General features: G+C 50.2%; 1 protein-coding gene across 2 annotated transcripts in view; it reads right to left on the bottom strand.

Moving 5' to 3' along the window:
- Positions 1–19,398, bottom strand: part of CRISPLD2 (cysteine rich secretory protein LCCL domain containing 2) — a 69,760-nt gene that overhangs the window by 30,943 nt on the left and 19,419 nt on the right. For both annotated transcript variants that reach the window (XM_068991860.1, XM_068991861.1), the window contains exons 3-8: positions 19,115–19,233; positions 17,199–17,331; positions 16,651–16,766; positions 13,260–13,360; positions 6,428–6,568; positions 4,284–4,344 (exon numbers count right to left, since the gene is read on the bottom strand). In XM_068991860.1, coding sequence (XP_068847961.1) covers positions 4,284–4,344; positions 6,428–6,568; positions 13,260–13,360; positions 16,651–16,766; positions 17,199–17,331; positions 19,115–19,233 — 671 coding nt within the window. The remainder of the gene's footprint in view (positions 1–4,283; positions 4,345–6,427; positions 6,569–13,259; positions 13,361–16,650; positions 16,767–17,198; positions 17,332–19,114; positions 19,234–19,398) is intronic.

Here is a 19,398-nt window from a genome sequence, read left to right as displayed (position 1 = left end):
TCAACTCTGTGCGACTCCATAGACGGCAGCCCACCAGGCTCCCCCATCCCTGGGATTCTCCAGGCAAGAACACTGGAGTGAGTTGCCATTTCCTTCTCCAATATATACACACTACTATATATAAAATAGATAACCAACAAAGAACTACTGTATATTGTATATAGGGACTATATGCAGTATCTTATAGTAACCTATAATGGAAAAGACTCTGAAAAAGAATATATATATGTATAACAATCACTTTGCTATATACCTGAAACTAACACAACATTGTAAATTAACTATGCTTCAATTTAAAGAAAGCTAAAAATTTATATCCCTTGATTCTTGACTCTCCCAAGAAAAAAATCAGAAAGTCAGACCTCCATGTTATTCCAACTGTTCATAACTGGGGAAAACTGGAAGTAAGTCAGCAGGTGTCAAAGGAATAGCCAAATATATTTCTGTGTAGCCAAATGTCAGCGTATTATACAGCCACTAGAAATGAAGTTTTTGAGGAATAGTTATTGACTTTGGAAATCTTAAGTGAAACCAGTAACATACAAGATTGTACAATAGGATAGGCCTAATCAGAGCACAGAACAAAGGTTGGAAGGAACGACATCAAATTATTACTGACACTAACAAGATTCTAGGACACTTATCTTATTTATACTTGTTTTGGTGGTTGTTTTCCTGAATTACAATGAACAAGGATATCCTTTAAAGTCAGAACAAACATCCCAGTAAATATTATTCTTGCAAAAGTGTCATGTACAGAAAACTGGTGTGCCAGGTGATGGGGCAACATCCAGGAAGGGCACCATGGGAGTTCAGGGGGTTACACGTGGGCTGAGCTCTATTTCTTGACAGGAGGCGTCTAAGAGGCTTCACGTGCACAGGCCCCTGCCTTCTTCGTGCTTGGGGAGGGCTCCGTCTACCTCCGATCCTGAAACTCTTTTGATGCTGTCTGACAACGAAAGTTCTCCAAATCTTGTCATTTTTCCCACTGACTATTCAGGCATGATGCTCTTATTATGAGTCAGCAGTTTGGAAGACACGGCACTGCCATAGGGCAGCTCGGGAGCCTTCTGGGCATCTCAGACCCAGGAGTCTGCAGGGTGGAGACCCCTCTGGGATGACGTTCAGGGTGGAGGCAGATGGTTACTCCACCACCCTCGCTACCACCTCTTGCTCATCTCACCACCAAACTGCCTGGTTCTACTTTCGCAGTATTTGCTGGCCCATCACCAAGGCTGGTGGGACAACATGTGAGTCCCTCGAACATCTGATCCCAGCTGCTCTTTGTCCCAGGACACTTCTGCCAAAGGGGAGTGGAGCGTTCTCCTGACAAACTTGACTCCACATCCCCATGGTGTAAAATAGGACCCTCTCTTTCAGGTAATACAATACAACTTCTCTCTTGAGCATGTGCTTTATTTTTTTTAATATAAATTTATTTATTTTAATTGGAGGCTAATTACTTTACAATATTGTATTGGTTTTGCCATACATCAACATGAATCTGCCATGGGTGTACATGTGTTCCCCATCCTGAACCCCTCTCCTACCTGTCTCCCCGTACCATCCCTCTGGGTCATCCCAGTGCACCAGCCCTGAGCATCCTGTATCCTGCATCAAACCTGTACTGGCGATTCATTTCATATATTATACATGTTTCAATGCCATTCTCCCAAATCATCCTACCCTCTCCCTCTCTCAGAGTCCAAAAGAGTGTTCTATACATCTGTGTCTCTTTGGCTGTCTCGTATACAGGGTTATCATTACCACCTTTCTCAATTCCATATATATGTGTTAGTATACTGTATTGGAAGGAGATCACCCTGGGATTTCTTTGGAGGGAATGATGCTGAAGCTGAAACTCCAGTACTCTGGCCACCTCATGCGAAGAGTTGACTCATTGGAAAAGACTCTGATGCTGGGAGGGATTGGGGGCAGGAGGAGAAGGGGACAACAGAGGATGAGACGGCTGGATGGCATCACTGACGCGATGGACGTGAGTCTGAGTGAACTCTGGGAGTTGGTGATGGACAGGGAGGCCTGGTGTGCTGCAGTTCATGGGGTTGCAAAGAGTCGGACACGACTGAGCGACTGAACTGAACTGAACTGATACTGTAATGGTGTTTTTCTTCCTGGCTTACTTCACTCTGTATAATAGGCTCCAGTTTCATCCACCTCATTAGAACTGATTCAAATGTATTATTTTTAATGGCTGAGTAATACTCCACTGTGTATATGTACCACAGCTTTCTTATCCATTCATCTGCTGATAGACATCTATGTTGTTTCCATGTCCTGGCTATTATAAACAGTGCTGCGATGAACATTGGGCTACACGTGTCTCTTTCAATTCTGCATTCCTATACACTAATAATGAGAAGAAAGAGAAATTAAGGAAACAATTCCATTCAGGATTGCAATGAAAAGAATAGAATACTTAGGAATATATCTACCTAAAGAAACTAAAGACCTATATATAGAAAACTATAAAACACTGGTGAAAGAAATCAAAGAAGACATTAGTAGATGGAGAAATATACCATGTTCATGGATCAGAAGAATCAATATAGTGAAAATGAGTATACTACCCAAAACAATCTATAGATTCAATGCAATCCCTATCAAGCTACCAACGGCATTTTTCACAGAGCTAGAACAAATAATTTCACAATTTGTATGGAAATACAAAAAAACCTCAAATAGCCAAAGCAATCTTGAGAAAGAATAGAACTGGAGGAATCAACCTGCCTGACTTATGGCTCTACTACAAAGCCACACTCATCAAGACAGTATGGTACTGGCACTAAGACAGAAATATAGATCAATGGAACAAAATAGAAAGCCCAGAGATAAATCCATGCACCTATGGACACCTTATCTTTGACAAAGGAGGCAAGAATATACAATGGAGAAAAGACAATCTCTTTAACAAGTGGTGTTAGGAAAACTGGTCAACCACTTGTAAAAGAATGAAACTAGAACACTTTCTAACACCATACACAAAAATAAACTCCAAATGGATTAAAGATCTAAACGTAAGACTAGAAACTATAAAACTCCTAAAGGAGAACATAGGCAAAACACTCTGTGACATAAATCACAGCAGGATCCTCTATGACCCACCTCCCAGAATATTGGAAATAAAAGCAAAAATAAACAAATGGGACCTAATTAAACTTAAAAGCTTCTGCACAAAAAAAGAAACCATAAGCAATGTGAAAAGACAGCCTTCAGAATGGGAGAAAATAATAGCAAATGAAGCAACTGACAAAGAACTAATCTCAAAAATATACAAGCAACTCCTGCAGCTCAATTCCAGAAAAATAAATGACCCAATCAAAAAATGGGCCAAAGAACTAAACAGATATTCCTTCAAAGAAGACATACAGATGACTAACAAACACATGAAAAGATGCTCAACATCACTCATTATCAGAGAAATGCAAATCAAAATAAAATGAGGTACCACTTCATGCCAGTCAGAATGGCTGCTATCCAAAAGTCTACAAGCAATAAATGCTAGAGAGGGTGTGGAGAAAAGGGACCCCTCTTACACTGTTGGTGGGAATGCAAACTAGTACAGCCACTATGGAGAACAGTGTAGAGATTCCTTAAAAAACTGGAAATAGAACTGCCTTATGACCCAGCAATCCCACTACTGGGCATACACACCTAGCATGTGCTTTAAATAATATGATTCAGCTTTAGATGAACAGACGCCAGGACCTATAGGAAGAAGAGCAAGGACCCCTCCACCCCTCCCCTCCACAGTTTTCCTGCCGTGAACCTGAGGGTCTGCACGTGGCCGCTGCACCTGTTGGCCATTTGCTGCCAGAAGGAGCAGCTCAGCGGCTATGTTGCCAAAACCAAGCTTGTTCTTCTTGGCAGATGTTTTTCAACATCCGAAATGGATGATACTAAGCAACTCCATTGGCTAGATTAATTCGTTCCACTCTGGGGGAGATGCTGGCCACTCCTCGTCTGGTGGGGCCCTGGGGAAGCAGGCTGACTGGGACCCCACAGCAGCTGTGCTGGACCCGACCATGGCCACACCTGCCCTAACGCTGCTGCAGCCCAGAGCTCTGGGTCACTCTGGGACCCCTTCAGGCAGAGGGTGGAAAGGAGCACCCACCTGCACCAAAACATTGTTCAGGATCTCCCTGTCGATAGCACACCTGGCATTTCCACAGCAGATCAGCCGACAGGTCACGAAGGGACCCCTGACCCAGAGCAGGTGTGTCTAAAGGCTGCAGGTGGTGGGAGAGGGAGGGGCCAGCCCTTACCTGTTGCACGTGGACCCTTTACACTTGTCCTTCATCTTGGTGTCACACTTGACGACTTGGGCTAGGAGAGAAATGCAGAAACACTTGTCACGGCAAGAAATGGGAGGATGAGTCTGAGAGCAGATGCCATCCCCACCCTGAGGAACTTTCTGGAATATCCTGGAATCCTCGTCATAACGAGAGCAGAAGCGTCACCCACTGGCTGCAGGCGCAGGGTGGAGGTTTGAATCCCGGCTCCTTTTTCCAGTAGGACTGTCACCTTGGACACTTACTTCCCCTCTCTGAGGTTCAAATCCCACTTATTAACGGGGATGGGCACAGTGTCCACCTCCAGGAGTTTCTCTGAGCCTTGATGAGAAAGTGAACCAACCCTGGAAGGCAGCCTGGTACACTGAGTTCCCCTCAGCCTCACAGGGCCTGGAGGGCGAGCCTGGTGCAGCCCAGGGAGTGGGGACCCAGCCATTCTTCCCAGTGTCATCTCCCCTACAGCCAAGAGGACTTTGCCAAGTTTTCCTTTTGGTTTAGTTTATAGGGACATATCAGAATCTTGGAGTAGCATTATAGTTTGACAGAAAGACACGTATTATTTTGTAATTTTACATTATCAAAAAATAAAATAATAATGAAAGAGTTTGGGACCTCTGGACAGACAAGGACACCAGGGTATTTCCTGGTCACAGAGAGCTGCTGCTGCTGCTGCTAAGTTGCTTCAGTCGTGTCCGACTCTGTGCGACCCCATAGATGGCAGCCCACCAGACTCCCCTGTCCCTGAGATTCTCCAGGCAAGAGCCCTGGAGTGGGTTGCCATTTCCTTCTCCAATGTATGAAAGTGAAAAGTGAAAGTGAAGTCGCTCAGTCATGTCTGACTCTTAGCGACCCCATGGACTGCAGCCTACCAGGCTCCTCCATCCATGGGATTTTCCAGGCAAGAGTACTGGAGTGGGGTGCCATTGCAACCCACTGACTAAACAGGCGGGAAGCCCAGGGGAGACATAACTGAAGGCCCACAAGAACACCGGCTGGGTGGGGGGTGGCGGGAGGGCAACTGACAAAATAGCCAAGGCTTTCTGAGAAAGATGGGCATGAGCCGGCCTCTTGCTCAGAGCCAAGTCCAGTTGTGTGCTGTGTGATGGTTTAGAGGGAAAACAGAGACACTGGTGGGCAGAGGAGCCATACCTGGTGCCGTGTCTGTAAGAAAATGCCTTCTAGAGCCCCCAAACTTCAGTAAAGGTGAAGCATACACAGGTGACCCGGGCCAGGGAGGGGGTAATCAGAGCCGAGCAAAGAAAGGCAGAGAGAAGCGAGCCCCAGGAGGGGAAGGGTCTTGGGAGACCAGAAGTGAGCATGAGAACATGGCATCTGGGGACCTCCAAAAGTCTCTGGGGAAACAGCCAACTTCCCGCATTAACGGAGCTGTTAGAGGCAACACTGAGGACCTCACAGTACAGCTGACACTGGGGACCCATGTGACTGCAAAGGATCCTCACAGCGACCTGACCAAGCTGCAGCCGCTCTGGCAAGGAGATGGCTGAGGAGGGACAGATGAGAACATCCAGCCCAGGTCTAGAATTCATAGCCTAGCTCCTTAGTGACTGCTTCAGTTCTTCTCTGTCAAGAACACAATGCCTCTCCTAAAATATGGACACAGGAAATGCACACACCCGTGTCTCTAAACTAAAACAGTGCTAACAAGAGTCATCAGGGCTCTGACTTTACAGATGAGCACATGGGGTGTCAAAGAGGCAGGTCCAAGCCACAGGACCCGTGTGCGTGGTGGCCCTGGGAGCTGGGCCCCACGCTGCCTGTTCACTCATCCTTTGGGAGGTGGACACCCCAACAGGAACCCGATCTCAGCCCTGGTCCTCTCTGAAAGGACAAGAGAAGGTCTAACCTTAAAATAACTGCATAGGGGGGCTGGGGGGAAGGCCACCCAAGCACAGCTCCTGTAATGCTTCTTTTGAAATGACTTTAAAATATCATTTTTTAGAAATGTGTTTGGGTGGTGCTTTTGCAAGCTACACCCCACTCTGGTCCCCGATGTTTGTCGACTTGGAGACCTCTCAACCCACTGGCTCCCCTACTCCGTCCACCCCAGAGAAAACTGCCCCCTCCAGAGGTGGCCAGCAGGGCAGAGCCCCACTCACTCATGTAGTTCACGGGAGAGTCTTTCTTGGGCTTCGTGGGTTTGATCACCCGCGGGCTGATCCAGATGTGCTTCTCATCAGGAAGAGGGGCCATTTCCACCTCGTTCATGTCATCCGTTTCAGGTTCCTGGCCGTGAGTCTCTTAATAGTGAAGGGGGGAGAGAAAAGCCACATGCTGGGATCCAAACGAAATGCACTTGGGAAGAACTAAAAAAGCCATCTGGAGACAAAACTAGTTTGAGGTTTGCTTTCACAAAGGGTCAATTCAGCAGCAAAGAGAAAGTTCCACTTCAGGGCCAACTGGCCAGGTGGGATTCTCCCTGCCAAGGGCAATGGATGGCTCTCTGCTCACTGTGCTTGATTTGGAACCCAAGAGCAGCTGGGCTGACTGGAGGTTAGAAGGCCCCTGCACCCACCCTTGGGTGGTCAGAATGATTTCTTGTCCCATCTCTGCCTACTCACCACTGCCCACCCAAGGAAGCAGCTTCAGGAAGCCACCTCATCCTCTGACCCCAAACCGCAGCTGTCTCCCTGAGGACCCTCTGCCCTGGGTTCTCACTGTGGGAGGGGTCCTCCTAGATACATGCCATCGGGGTGCAAGAATACCCGTGTCAATAGTCTTAGACCCATTGCCCTTTACTGCCCACAGGTTCTGCTCCCTTCACCACCCCCAAAGGTCAAGATCACTTAACCTTTCTCTGCACTGAAGTTCTGAAACCCAGTAACATTGGAACTGTCACCCAGAAAGAGCCAAAGACCCAACTCTTGGTTAAAAAAACTTAGTTCACTGGCTCCCAACCTTTTCCCCAGCCAAATATGGTTATTTCTCTAAACATGACTGCCACTTTCATGTTTCAAAACATTCTAATTCACCAAAGAAACTGCATTTATTAAGCATCGGTTCTCATTATGAAAGTCACCATCATCTGTAATCATGATACCAAGCCTTCAGATCAGATCAGTCGCTCAGTCATGCATGACTCTTTGTGACCCCATGAATTGCAGCACTCCAGGCCTCCCTGTCCATCACCATCTCCCAGAGTTCAATCAACTCACATCCATCGAGTCGGTGATGCCATCCAGCCATCTCATCCTCTGTTGCCCCCTTCTCCTCCTGCCCCCAATCCTGCCCACCATCAGAGTCTTTTCCAATGAGTCAACCCGTCACATGAAGTGGCCAGAGTACTGGAGTTTCAGCTTCAGCATCATTCCTTCCAAAGAACACCCAGGACTGATCTCCTTTAGAATGGATTGGTTGGATCTCCTTGCAGTCCCAGGGACTCTCAAGAGTCTTCTCCAACACCACAGTTCAAACGCACCAATTCTTCAGCACTCAGCTTTCTTCACAGTCCAACTCTCACATCCATACATGACCACTGGAAAAACCATAGCCTTGACTAGATGGACCTTTGTTGGCAAAGTAACGTCTCTGCTTTTCAATATGCTATCTAGGTTGGTCATAACTTTTCTTCCAAGGAGTAAGCGTCTTTTAATTTCATGGCTGCAGTCACCATCTGCAGTGATTTTGGAGCCCCCCAAAAATAAAGTCGGACACTGTTTCCACTGTTTCCCCATCTATTTCTCATGAAGTGATGGGACCAGATGCCATGATCTTCGTTTTCTGAATGTTGAGTTTTAAGCCAACTTTTTCACTCTTCTCTTTCACTTTCATCAAGAGGCTTTTTAGTTCCTCTTCACTTTCTGCCATAAGGGTGGTGTCATCTGCATATCTGAGGTTATTGATACTTCTCCTGGCAATCTTGATTCCAGCTTGTGCTTCTTCCAGCCCAGCGTTTCTCATGATGTACTCTGCATAGAAGTTAAAGAAGCAGGGTGACAATATACAGCCTTGACGTACTCCTTTTCCTATTTGGAACCAGTCTGTTGTTCCATGTCCAGTTCTAACTGTTGCTTCCTGACCTGCATATAGGTTTCTCAAGAGGCAGGTCAGGTGGTCTGGGATTCCCATCTCTTTCAGAATTTTCCACAGTTTATTGTGATCCACACAGTCAAAGGCTTTGGCATAGTCAATAAAGCAGAAATAGATGTTTTTCTGGAACTCTCTTGCTTTTTCCATGATCCAGCAGATGTTGGCAATTTGATCTCTGGTTCCTCTGCCTTTTCTAAAACCAGCTTGAACATCTGGAAGTTTGCGGTTCACGTATTGCTGAAGCCTGGCTTGGAGAATTTTGAGTATTACTTTACTAGCATGTGAGATGAGTGCAATTGTGCGGTAGTTTGAGCATTCCTTGGCATTGCCTTTCTTTGGGACTGGAATGAAAACTGACCTTTTCCAGTCCTGTGGCCACTGCTGAGTTTTCCAAATTTGCTGCCATATTGAATGCTGCACTTTCACAGCGTCATCTTTCAGGATTTGAAAGAGCTCAACTGGAATTCCATCATCTCCACTAGCTTTGTTCGTAGTGATGCTTTCTAAGGCCCACTTGACTTCACATTCCAGGATGTCTGGCTCTAGGTGAGTGATCATACCATCGTGATTTTCTTGGTCGTGAAGATCTTTTTTGTACAGTTCTTCTGTGTATTCTTGCCACCTTGCCTTACACTCCCGCCAAAGCAAAGCAAAGTATTGCTTGTGTGCCCTTATCAAACATGAGCTGGTGCACATCTGCTGGGGGACTCGGCAAGGATGCCGTGGACCAGAGTTGGAAACCCCTGCCTTCTAAGCTTCTCCAGTGAGAAAAGACAACAGATGTACTTTGATAAGAAAGAGTTCACGGAGCAGGAATGCGGCCCTCCCAGGCTTCTTTGTGTCAATGAATTAAGACTCAAGTCCCATCAAATGTCCACCAATTCTGAGCCTTATCTCCATTTCTCCTTTAGGGTGACATTTCTTCTCTGAAGGGCAGACCAACCATTTTGTGTTGACACAAGCCATTCAATTGAAGGGTGACTTCAAGATTTCTTCCAGAGATCTTCTCTGGATGCCTTCTGATAGGATACTCTGCAGCCATTTCACTGGCTAACTCATCACTGTACAACCACTGCCCCAGGGGAACCCTGGGGATAGGACGGGAGTAGGAGGATGGATGGGATCGAAGTCAGAGGAGAACATCAATCCTGAGTCCCAAGTTCATTACCAGAGCTCGTGGGCCTTCATGTCCGGCTCCTGGACGACATGCTCACCACCACCTGCCTCCCCCACCAGCTGAAAACTCCCTGAGGCAGCAGCCAGCCTGCTTCACACCCTACTCTACAACGAGCTCCAGCACACAGCAGTTGCTCAACAAAATTGGCTGCATGAAGGACCATCAAACTCACCCCTCCAACCCCTGCAATGAATTCTGTCTTTGAGGAGGAAAGGAAAAAAATAGTCCCAGCAAAGTTTAAAGATATTCAGGAAGGGGAATGCGGAAAACATCATCTGTAGCTAAACTCTATAGGCAAAATCTTTACGAAGACGCTGGGTTTGCAAACAGCAATTGGAACCCAGCAGCGGTCTCTGGTCTGTCTTCCCGTCAATGTGACTATTCAGGCTTGCCCTTCACTGAAAGCCAGAGCTGTCTCTGGAATAAGCTGGGTTTTCTTCCACTGGCCTTTAGGATTTTTATACCTCATAATCGTGGCTTTATTTAGCTGAATATAGTTGGGTAGAGCAGCCTAAAGCATTTGAGGGCTCACTATTTAAGAAAATGGGCAGACAGTCCTCACCCTCAGACACACACATGAAAAGTGTAATGCTTACCCAGAGGATGGGCTGTATTTGAGCACATCCTAATTAAGATCCCCTGAGTGGACCAGCACAGGCCTGGGGAAATTCCATACCCAAGTTCACGCCAAGGTTACCCTGTGCACTGTCCAGCTCCGGACCAGGGGTCCCGGGGCAGTGAGCATTTCTACGTCATTCTGCAGACTCCATCTGGTTCTGTATGTGTGGACAAAGCTCATAGCTAATGTCAAGTTCTCGTGTCATCCTCTCATTGCCCTGGAGGACGTGAACAGCCCCATTTCACAGATGGGAAAACTGAGGCTTGCAGAGGCTATGTGACCTGCCCAAGCTCACACAGCTGAGAGTCAAACTCCTTTCCCTGAATTCCACACCCTTCATCGCCACACAGGGACAGGCTGGAGGGTTAGGAACACCTCTTATGGTGTATCTTTATCCCTGCTCCATCTCCATTAAGAGGTCAAGGCTTTGCCAGGCACCTCAATAAATGCTTATTAAGTAGCTTATGCAGATAAGCCGCTTTAGAGGAGACTTTCTGCATGGTTAGCTAAGGAAATCAGGATGCCCGCCAAGTGAAGTTGGGTATTTTCCACCAAAAATAAAGAAGCAAGTCCAGGAGGCTTCATTGGGTGGGTTAACCTGTATCTAGGCTGTCTTTGTGTACATTTGTTCTCTGACAAGGACCCTCTGTGGACTTTGGGGGTATATTTATTCAGACAACATGCAGAACACACCTGCTAGGTGCCCCTGGAGGCCCTGGCGTGAACCAGCGGTTGTAACTACAGGTGATTCAAGTTCATGGAGAGTCTGGGTGCAGTGAGAGCATGGAGGCAAGTGAGTGGCTTGGCTGTGAAATCAGGGAAGTCTTCCTAGAGGAGGTGTGATACTACAATTGTGTTTTCCAAGAAAAGAAGGCATGTGCCAGGATCCTGAGATGGATGGGGACCCCAGTAACCCCTAAGGTGAAGAACTCCATGCCAGGTGATGAGTGAGGTCATACCTCCCCACCTGCTTCTCCAAGAAAGTAATGGGCTGGGTCCATAAAGTGCTGGCTATGTGCAGGCTGCTGTCTTAGTAACTCGTACCTTCCTTACCACATCCTCCCAGCAAACCATCTGCAGGAGATGATGGCATTACTCTTACAGATGGGGAAACTGAGGCTCAGAGAAGGCAAGCAGTTTGCCTGGCATACCCAGCCCCTCTGCCCACCCTGCACCACAACAGTCTGCCTCGTGCACACATGGAGTCCCCCAACGGGAGACCTGAGGGGGCGCCCCCAGGGCTCTGCCCTCCCTCACAGTCCCCTAACCAGCCCCCAGGATCTGAGTGGGGACTTGTCCCTCTGGGTGACCAGATAGCAGCCACAGGACCCGCCTGAATGAGGACCTGGAGCCTGAGATGCCTCAAGTGTCGGCCTGCCTTCTCAGCCCTCCTATTACCCTCAGGGGCTGACACGTCACCCCATGCTCACACAGGAAGACTGAGGCTCAGATTGATGAAGTGACCTGCCGGGGTCCCCCTGCTGGAACGTGCAGAGTTGATAGCCCTCAAGCAGGTGTACTAGACTCTAAAACCCACACTTGTCCCAGGAATCCAGGTATCGGAGTGGGACTGCGTGGAAATATTTCACTAAGGATGGGCGTGGGGACCCGGTCTCGAAGACAGTGGAGAGGGGGAGTAGGAGGAACTCCACCTAACAAACGCCTGTAGCCCCCTACCACGCAGCGGGCACTGCCAGGACCTGTGCACTGCGCCACGGCACAGCGGCTCCCTTCGGGGCGCGCCCTTCCCTTCCTTCATCACCAGGCTCAGTCTTCCTCAACAGCTGCCTGCACAGGAGGCCCTCCCTGACCTGGCCCACGGCGGAGGCTCATGCTACAGCCCCGAGGCACCTGTATCATGCCCTGAAAGGGGCGACGGCCCCACTGGATGTCAGGTTCCCCAGGGCAGGGCCGGGACTGGTCCCCATAGTCACCCCACCCCATCACCTAGCAACATCCCAGCACACAGCAGGCACTCAGGATGTTCACACTAAATGCACTGACTCTCTCATCTGAGCCTGAGATGCGTCACGGACAGAGTCACCAGGCCCATTTTGCTGCTGGGCAGAGAGACCGAGGGATTTAAGCAAAGAGCCTCAGATCACCAAGATCCGGAGCCGAAAGTCTCATGTCTGGACTCTGGGTCGAGCCCCTGCTTCCCCCAGAGACTCAGCTCCCCGCATGTAAGTCATGACCCAGGGGACCACATGGACTGGGCCACACTGACCGAACCGTCAGACCCTTGCTTCTCCCCTCAGAGGACGCCCCGCCGCCACCGCCACACTGCAGCACAAGATGGCTGGAACTCCACTCTTCACCCTGGAGCCCACTGGGCTGACCCCACGAACCCCCGGCAGGGAAGGGCCGCTGCCTCTTGCCCGTGCCAACCCTCCTGAAAGGCCCCTCTTAGCCGTCACAGGACCTGTTGATGCAGCCATGAGAAAAAAACACACCTCAACCGCAGACACGTGGTCAGCACCGCAGCTGGGATGGAGTAGGAGGAAACAGTCCAAAATGGGAGGAGCACTTCTGGCGTGAAAAACGCGCATTATTTACAGGAGCGGGGCAAATGGAGCACCCTGAGCAGCCGGCAATAGACAAACGCTGGCGTCGCTGGGAAATGCCGGGCCTGAGCTGAGCGGGGAGGGGAACTTAGATGCTTATGACGAGTAAGGGCCTGGTGAGCTGCACACGTGGGTTGGTGGGGGGCTGGTGGGGACAAGGACGAGCAGGAGGGGCTCCGACAGCCCACCCAGCCCACAGCTGGTCTGGACCATCCATCACACGGCTGCTTTAAATTCCTCGTTTGTTGTCTGCTTTATACCAAAGTCTGAGCACCAAGAGGGCAGGATGCCTCTGGTCAGTGCCGCCCATGGGAGACGCCCACTGGGGGATGTCCCAGGGGGAGCTGGGGCTCAACCCCAAGTCTGGAGATGAGGAGGGGAGGAGGGGAGCGTGGGCTGGAGTCTGAAGATGGAGCAGAGGCCAAGGGTAGAAGGGACCAACCTCTCCCCTAGCTGTCCAACGTCCCGTTTCACATTGGCAGCTCCATGGCTCAGGGGTGGGAGCGGAAGCCTGCTCCCAAGGGCTCTGAAGTGGACCCTACCTTGGTAACAGAGGTTGTTCTTGCAGCCACCGCCGTACTTGGCCGGGCACTCAGAGCAAGGCTGGCCGGTTCTGTAGGGGGCTTCTCCGATCCAGTTGCCCCTGAGGACAGACCAGAAACACCATCACAGGGCTGCCATGCCAGAGCCCGGGGACCCCTCTTTCTGTTCTAGACCCTCTTGGGGCCCCGACCTGGGCAGGGACGAAGGAAGGTATGAGGGGGACAGGCGCTTGCCCTGAGCCCCTCTGTGCACAGCGTCTAGAGAATTACAGAATAATCTAGCCAGGAGCCATGAAGTGTCCTTCTCCTTCTCATCCTTTGTCCTGTGGCCCCCACCTACCCACGCTGCTCCCTCGCACAACTCTGAAAGCCGGCGGCACCACCTCCTCCCCCAGCCCTGAACTGCTGGGACCCTCCCATTTAAGCCATTTCTCAAATGAGTGATGGGCAGCCTGTTCCAGGGAGGACCTCAAGGTTACTGGCTTCTCACTGCATACCCACCCGCTTACTCCATCCTTCCAGTACCCTAGGAAGGATATGCTAGAGTTCAATCCTTTATCAGTAGAGGAAAGAGGCTCAGAGATGTTAAGTGACTTGCCCAATGTCACACAGTGAGTGAGTGTGAGGGCTGGGATTTGACTTCAGCCTGTGGGGTTCAGAGCTTTGACCATACTCTGCTCGTGGGGCTGGAACCAAGGTCCCTCTGGGCATCACAGGTGCCGATCCGCCTCCCTCTAAGCTCCCAGAGCAAGAAAACCAAAGGCCACTCGGTGGGAATTCTCCAGGGCCTGGGTAGCGAGCGGGTGGTGAGCAGGACTCCAAGGCTCTTCTAGTGGTGCCTTTGGCAGCAGAGGCTGGAGCAGTGAGTGACTGGGGGCTGGTCTTTGTGATCTGTTCTAGGAACTTCCTTCATGGTTGCCCCACTCAACTAGCTATCCTCTCAGGAAATAGATGCAGGGCCCCATTCTTGGGCCAAGGGTGGCCGAGCCATGAGGAGTAGGCTCCGGGGCTAGACCTGGCCCTGCCAACCAGAACCTCTGCCCCCTTCTCTGCGCAGGGTAACCTCGGGGGCTGGTTGTGAGATGAAGGAGGTGGCTGTGTGTATGCCTCACATCGGGGCTGGCCTCTGGTGATGGCGACACACTCTCTGAGTGCTTGCTAAATCAGCAGCCTCATGGGGTGACGGTCTGACGGCTGTCCAGGGTGGCCAGGGAGGGAGGGGTCCCGTTAGTGCTGGCCAAGGGACAAACTGCAGAAAACATACTATTTGCTCCTGGTCAGCACAAATAGTGGAATGGAACCACCCAGGGCCACGCAGGTGTCCGGCTGGGGATGGTGGGCAGGGGCTGTCCTAATCTGCACCCAGAGAGGGCAAAATAACATTCCCTAGCAGGCTGCAGACACTGCTTTGTTGAGCACATCTGCCTCACGTGCAGGCTGGCCGGGACTCATGGAGGGCCATGAATTCGGGTTGACCCCCACAAATGGACCATCACCAGGTGGACCCTGGGTGCCCCAGCACCTGCCCTGTCCCTGGGTGGGGCTCAGTAGGTTCTTCAGACCATTTGGGCCCCCAGATGGGCTCTTCCCCTCCCCAAGCTGAGTTTGCCAGAATATGTAGGCTCCACGTTTCCTCAGTGACAAACCATGCCTCCCACAGGACTGGAGCAGTAACTCTCAGAGTTAGCCACTGAGGACATGGGCTGGGTGCCAGGCATCCTGGGAGCCCGTCTTCCAACCTGGGTGCTATGTTATATATACATGATTCACGGGCTAAATGTATGTGTACACCCCCCAACTCATATGTTAAAACCCTAACCCCCAGGGTAGCTGCATTTGGAGATGAGGCCTCAGAGGAGGTGACTGAGGTTAAACGAGGTCACAAGGGTGGGGACCCTGATCCGATAGGATTAGTGTCCTTATAGGAAGAGACATAGGGAGCTCAACTTCCCCTCCATCTCTCTCCACCCCCTGCACACACTGAGGAAACACCACGTGGAGACATGGGGAGAAGGTGGGCATCTGTGAGCTGGGAAGAGAATCCTCACTGGAAACCAGCCCTGCTGGACCCTGATCTGGACGTCTGGTCTCCAGGGCTGTGAGAGAGAAATCTGCTGCTGAAGCCACTTTGTTACAGCAGCCTGCACTAATATATGTTTATACACGTGAAAATTGACCAGCTGTACTTTCAGGATTAGTGTATTTTACTATACATAGGATATTAATTTTTTTAAGAAAGGGATAGGAGCTAAATAAGGGGGAAGTGGTATTTCTAGTAGGATCTTCTAGTGTTTGGGGTTTTTTAAATACACAGTCAAATTGAATGATTCCTCACTCCCCACCTGCCACTCTTCCAGGAGTTCTGACCAGCTTACTGCCCTTCCATGGGGCTTGGTCCCTCCCACTGATGACACAACCCCTAACCTCATCCCTGTGGCTGTGGAGACACTGCTACCACTAGCATGCCAGATGGTTTATGGAGAGTTTCTATTTTCCTCCCGACCTCAGCGATTCCCTCTTCATCCCACCTTCTCAAGGCCACTCCTGACCCAACCCAGTAAATGAGGTCATTCCTGCTTCATGCAGTCACTGAGAAAATATCCCTTAAGGGCCCCTGCATGCAGGGCACAGTGCTAGGATGGCTTGCCAGCCCCACGGCCAGTGCGCAAACCACAGGCTGTGAACTGGGTGAGCTGTTCTCCGAGAATCAGCACATAGTTGTCTCATGAGCAGCAGAGGCGAGTGAGTAAAGGGGTAAGTGACACACTGATGACATCAGGATGCTGTAAAGACGAAGAGGGACTGTGACCACAAGGTTTGATGAGGTCCCTTCTGGAAGGGGAAATATAAAGAAGCAAAATACCTATTTACTAGGGTGCTCTTTGCTGCATATTTTCAGAGAAAAAGAATCTTTATAGTGGACTCCACTAGTTGCCCAGCCAACAGCTATTCCTGCTTCTGACTTATTCAGGTAGTCCCAGAGGACGATTTGCCAAGCCAACTGGGACAAGTTCATGGGTCAAAGCCAACTGAGGCAGTCTTGTTCCCCCTTGCCCATGAGCAGTCCGGTTCTGGCAAATGACGTAAGGATTAAGTGGGCCAGGGAAAAGAAAAGCCAAAGGAGAGAACTCTTTTCTACCATTCGCTCCCCTTCTGTTTGGGAAGACTTGGTGCCTGATGTTTTGCAGGTTTCTTAAGGCCACGAGGAGAGGACAGCACTGCAAGAAGACAGAAAGTGCGCACTGGCACTGCTGAGCTACTAAGCTAAAAGACACACTAATCTCTGAATGTGAAGTAATGAAGAGACCTTACCACCTAAGCCAGTTCTAGCTGGGTCTTCCACGGCAAGCAAACACACTCCAACCCATAAAACCATGTCACTTGCTCTTACTTTGGAGAATAATTGCAGACGAGGTAGACTGCATTTTCCCAAACATCTCCCCAGACATTCATCCTCTGGCAGGTGTTCACAGCACAGCCGATCTTGTTGGTTGTGGCCCAAACTATCTGAAAAGATGACATCCATACATCAAAGTTCAAGGGGAAAATGACCAGGGTGACGTAATCTGGCCTGAATCCATAAGGTGCCCACAGTAAACGGGTGTGTGGTAAAGGGGCGAAGGCCCACATTCTTCCCTTAGCCCATGAAAGATCCAGACATTTGTTTAAATCAAAAACAGAAAAGTGAACAAAACAAAACAAAACAAAGAAAATGCCCCAGCAATGTAAAACTGCCACGGAAGTTTCTAGTGCTTATTCTCAGCTTCCATATTTGTGAACCAGCCACAAACAGCTCAACCCACCAGTTATACTTTGAGTAGGACTGAGTTAAAGGGAAAAAATTAAGGCAATGACAGCACAGAGGTTCTCTGACTGGGGGAGAGCCCCAGAACTCTGGGGGGTGCCAGGCTGAGGCCACGCCTGATCTTCTCGCCTTACCTGGGTGTAGTGGGTACACATGAGCCCAGAGCACCTCTCCGGGCACCAAGGCTTGCATTCGTGGGGGTAGGGGTAGGTGTAGTCCTTCACCTCATCGTACCAGGACTGCACATGGGAGCCAGGGGAGCGATACCTGCAGGGACAGAGGGACAGGTCAGCTTGTGAAGCTCCGGCCACCACATGCACAGCAACAGAGACCCCTTCTGGCAGCACCACCACCCACGGTGGAGCTGGAGGCAGGGGGGTGGTGGGCGTTCCTCAGGCCAACAGCCCCACATCCCACCTGGCACCTGTTAGAAGTGCTTAAAACATGAACTGGCCTCCTTCAGAGTCCAGGAGTATGCCTGGGTGACCCAGACACCACCTGTGTGTATACCTGTATCTGGCCCCAGTGAACCCTTGTTTATACTAATAATTATGTATTTGTTATATACATTTGGGGAAATATATGCAGCCCCTGAATCCCATATTTCACAGACTACTGCATAAGAAAAAACCGAAGGGGGCGAAAACCTTGCTCCAAGCTCCCGTTTGGGATCCTATCACCTGAGCCCTCCCTCGCCCCCAAGCACTTAGAAGACCCTCCCCACCTCTTGTTGGTGGCCGCTGGCCCTCTCTTCAGCCCCAGGCTGGCACTGGGAGAGAAAATAAGCCAGATGCAAGCCCCGGTTGCTGTCACCAGCAAGTGTGGACAAAGTGGTTTCAATAAGCAGAACAGATGCAGGGGGAACTGGGCACTTCTGAGGGCACTGTGGGGAGCAGGGCAGCCAGCAGTCCTGTAAGGATTACAGTCAGGACTCAGGTAATGGTGGCGGTCAGTGCCCTGGCCAGGGAAAGCGCCTCTCTGCTTGGGGCCAGCTCGGAGAAGGACACACAGACAGTGACAGAGCTCCAGGGCCACAGGGTACCCACCACCCCATCTATCCATGTCCCACAAGCGTGCTGCCAGGCTAGGTCAGTTTTAGAAAGAAAACATTCAGCTGCTGAGGGGCTTTCAGATGAGGGGCTGCTCTGGAAAGTGAGTCAGCAATATTGATCCAGAAAGGGAACAGCCTTTGTGCCATGGACCCATCAATCCTACTCCTTGGAGTTTTCCTAATGAAATCATTCAAATGAGCCAAAAGGGAAAAAGAAAAAAACAAAACCCAGCTACGAGGATGGAATAGCTAAATTCTGGTCTGTCAACCTGACGGCTCACAGGCAGCCTTTAAAATGTGATAACCATGACAAGTATGTACTAGAAAACTGTTTGATGTCATATGAGAAGGAAAAAAAAAATCAATAGCTGTCCTGGCCACGGTTACAACTATGTGAAAATATGTCAGCCAGATGCAGCCCAGGAGCCCAGAAACACAGAAAGAGCTGACCAGGTCAGCAGGTCCATGGGTTGGGTTCCTCTTGGACATTTTCTGGCGATGCTGTCATAAGACTGACTGGATAGAAAGCAGAAAACAACACCGGGTTGCTATGCTTCCACGGAGTCAAGTCTCTAGCCCGGTGATGACCCCTTGCCCAGGTCCTGCCCAGAACAACCTGGCTAAAGGAGAGTGCAAGGGCTTGGGGTCCCATTAAAATCTGAGCTCAGAAACTGGATATGGTAGGTCTGAAGGCCAGCAAACCCTGCCCTGAGTTTTCAGGGACCCTGTCCAGTCCATATCAATTTTTCAATGAATGGGGCAAAATGAAGCAGACTCTGGAACCCTAGCGATTCCTGGGCCCCTACTCAGAGAACTCGTGTGCCTTGCACATGGTCAGCGAGTCTCAACCTGTTGGAAGACATCTTCCCCACTTCCTCTAAGGAAACCGGCCCAGTTGACCTGGGCGAAGGTCAGTGGGTGACATTTAACAGATGCTCAGAGGTCCGGCAGAGTGAGTGAGACCCCAGGTCACAAGTAGGGGGCCATGGCGGCTCTCACCTGCCCCAGTGCACGGCCAGGTTCTGCCCGATGGACACCAGCAGGCTGGTGGGCCCATGTTCCCAGATGCATTCCTGGGCCCAGGCCGTCGCCGACTTCTCCAGCTCTTCATCCCAGGTCTGCAGGGGACGAGAAACAGGCACCAGGAGGTAGGGTCAGGAGTGTGTGGAAGAACTCAAACTGCACAGACGCCCCCAGCTCAGGCCCCAGGACGACCCTAAGGACCAGGCTCAGCTTCCGCGACACTGGACTCAAGGACTCCGAGAGCATTTCAACAGTCTCTG

The sequence above is a fragment of the Capricornis sumatraensis genome, chromosome 20 (assembly GCF_032405125.1).
Source record: "Capricornis sumatraensis isolate serow.1 chromosome 20, serow.2, whole genome shotgun sequence".
NCBI lineage: Eukaryota > Metazoa > Chordata > Mammalia > Artiodactyla > Bovidae > Capricornis > Capricornis sumatraensis.
The sequence above is the reverse complement of the archived record's forward strand: the minus strand, read 5'-3'. Positions and strand labels throughout refer to the sequence as shown.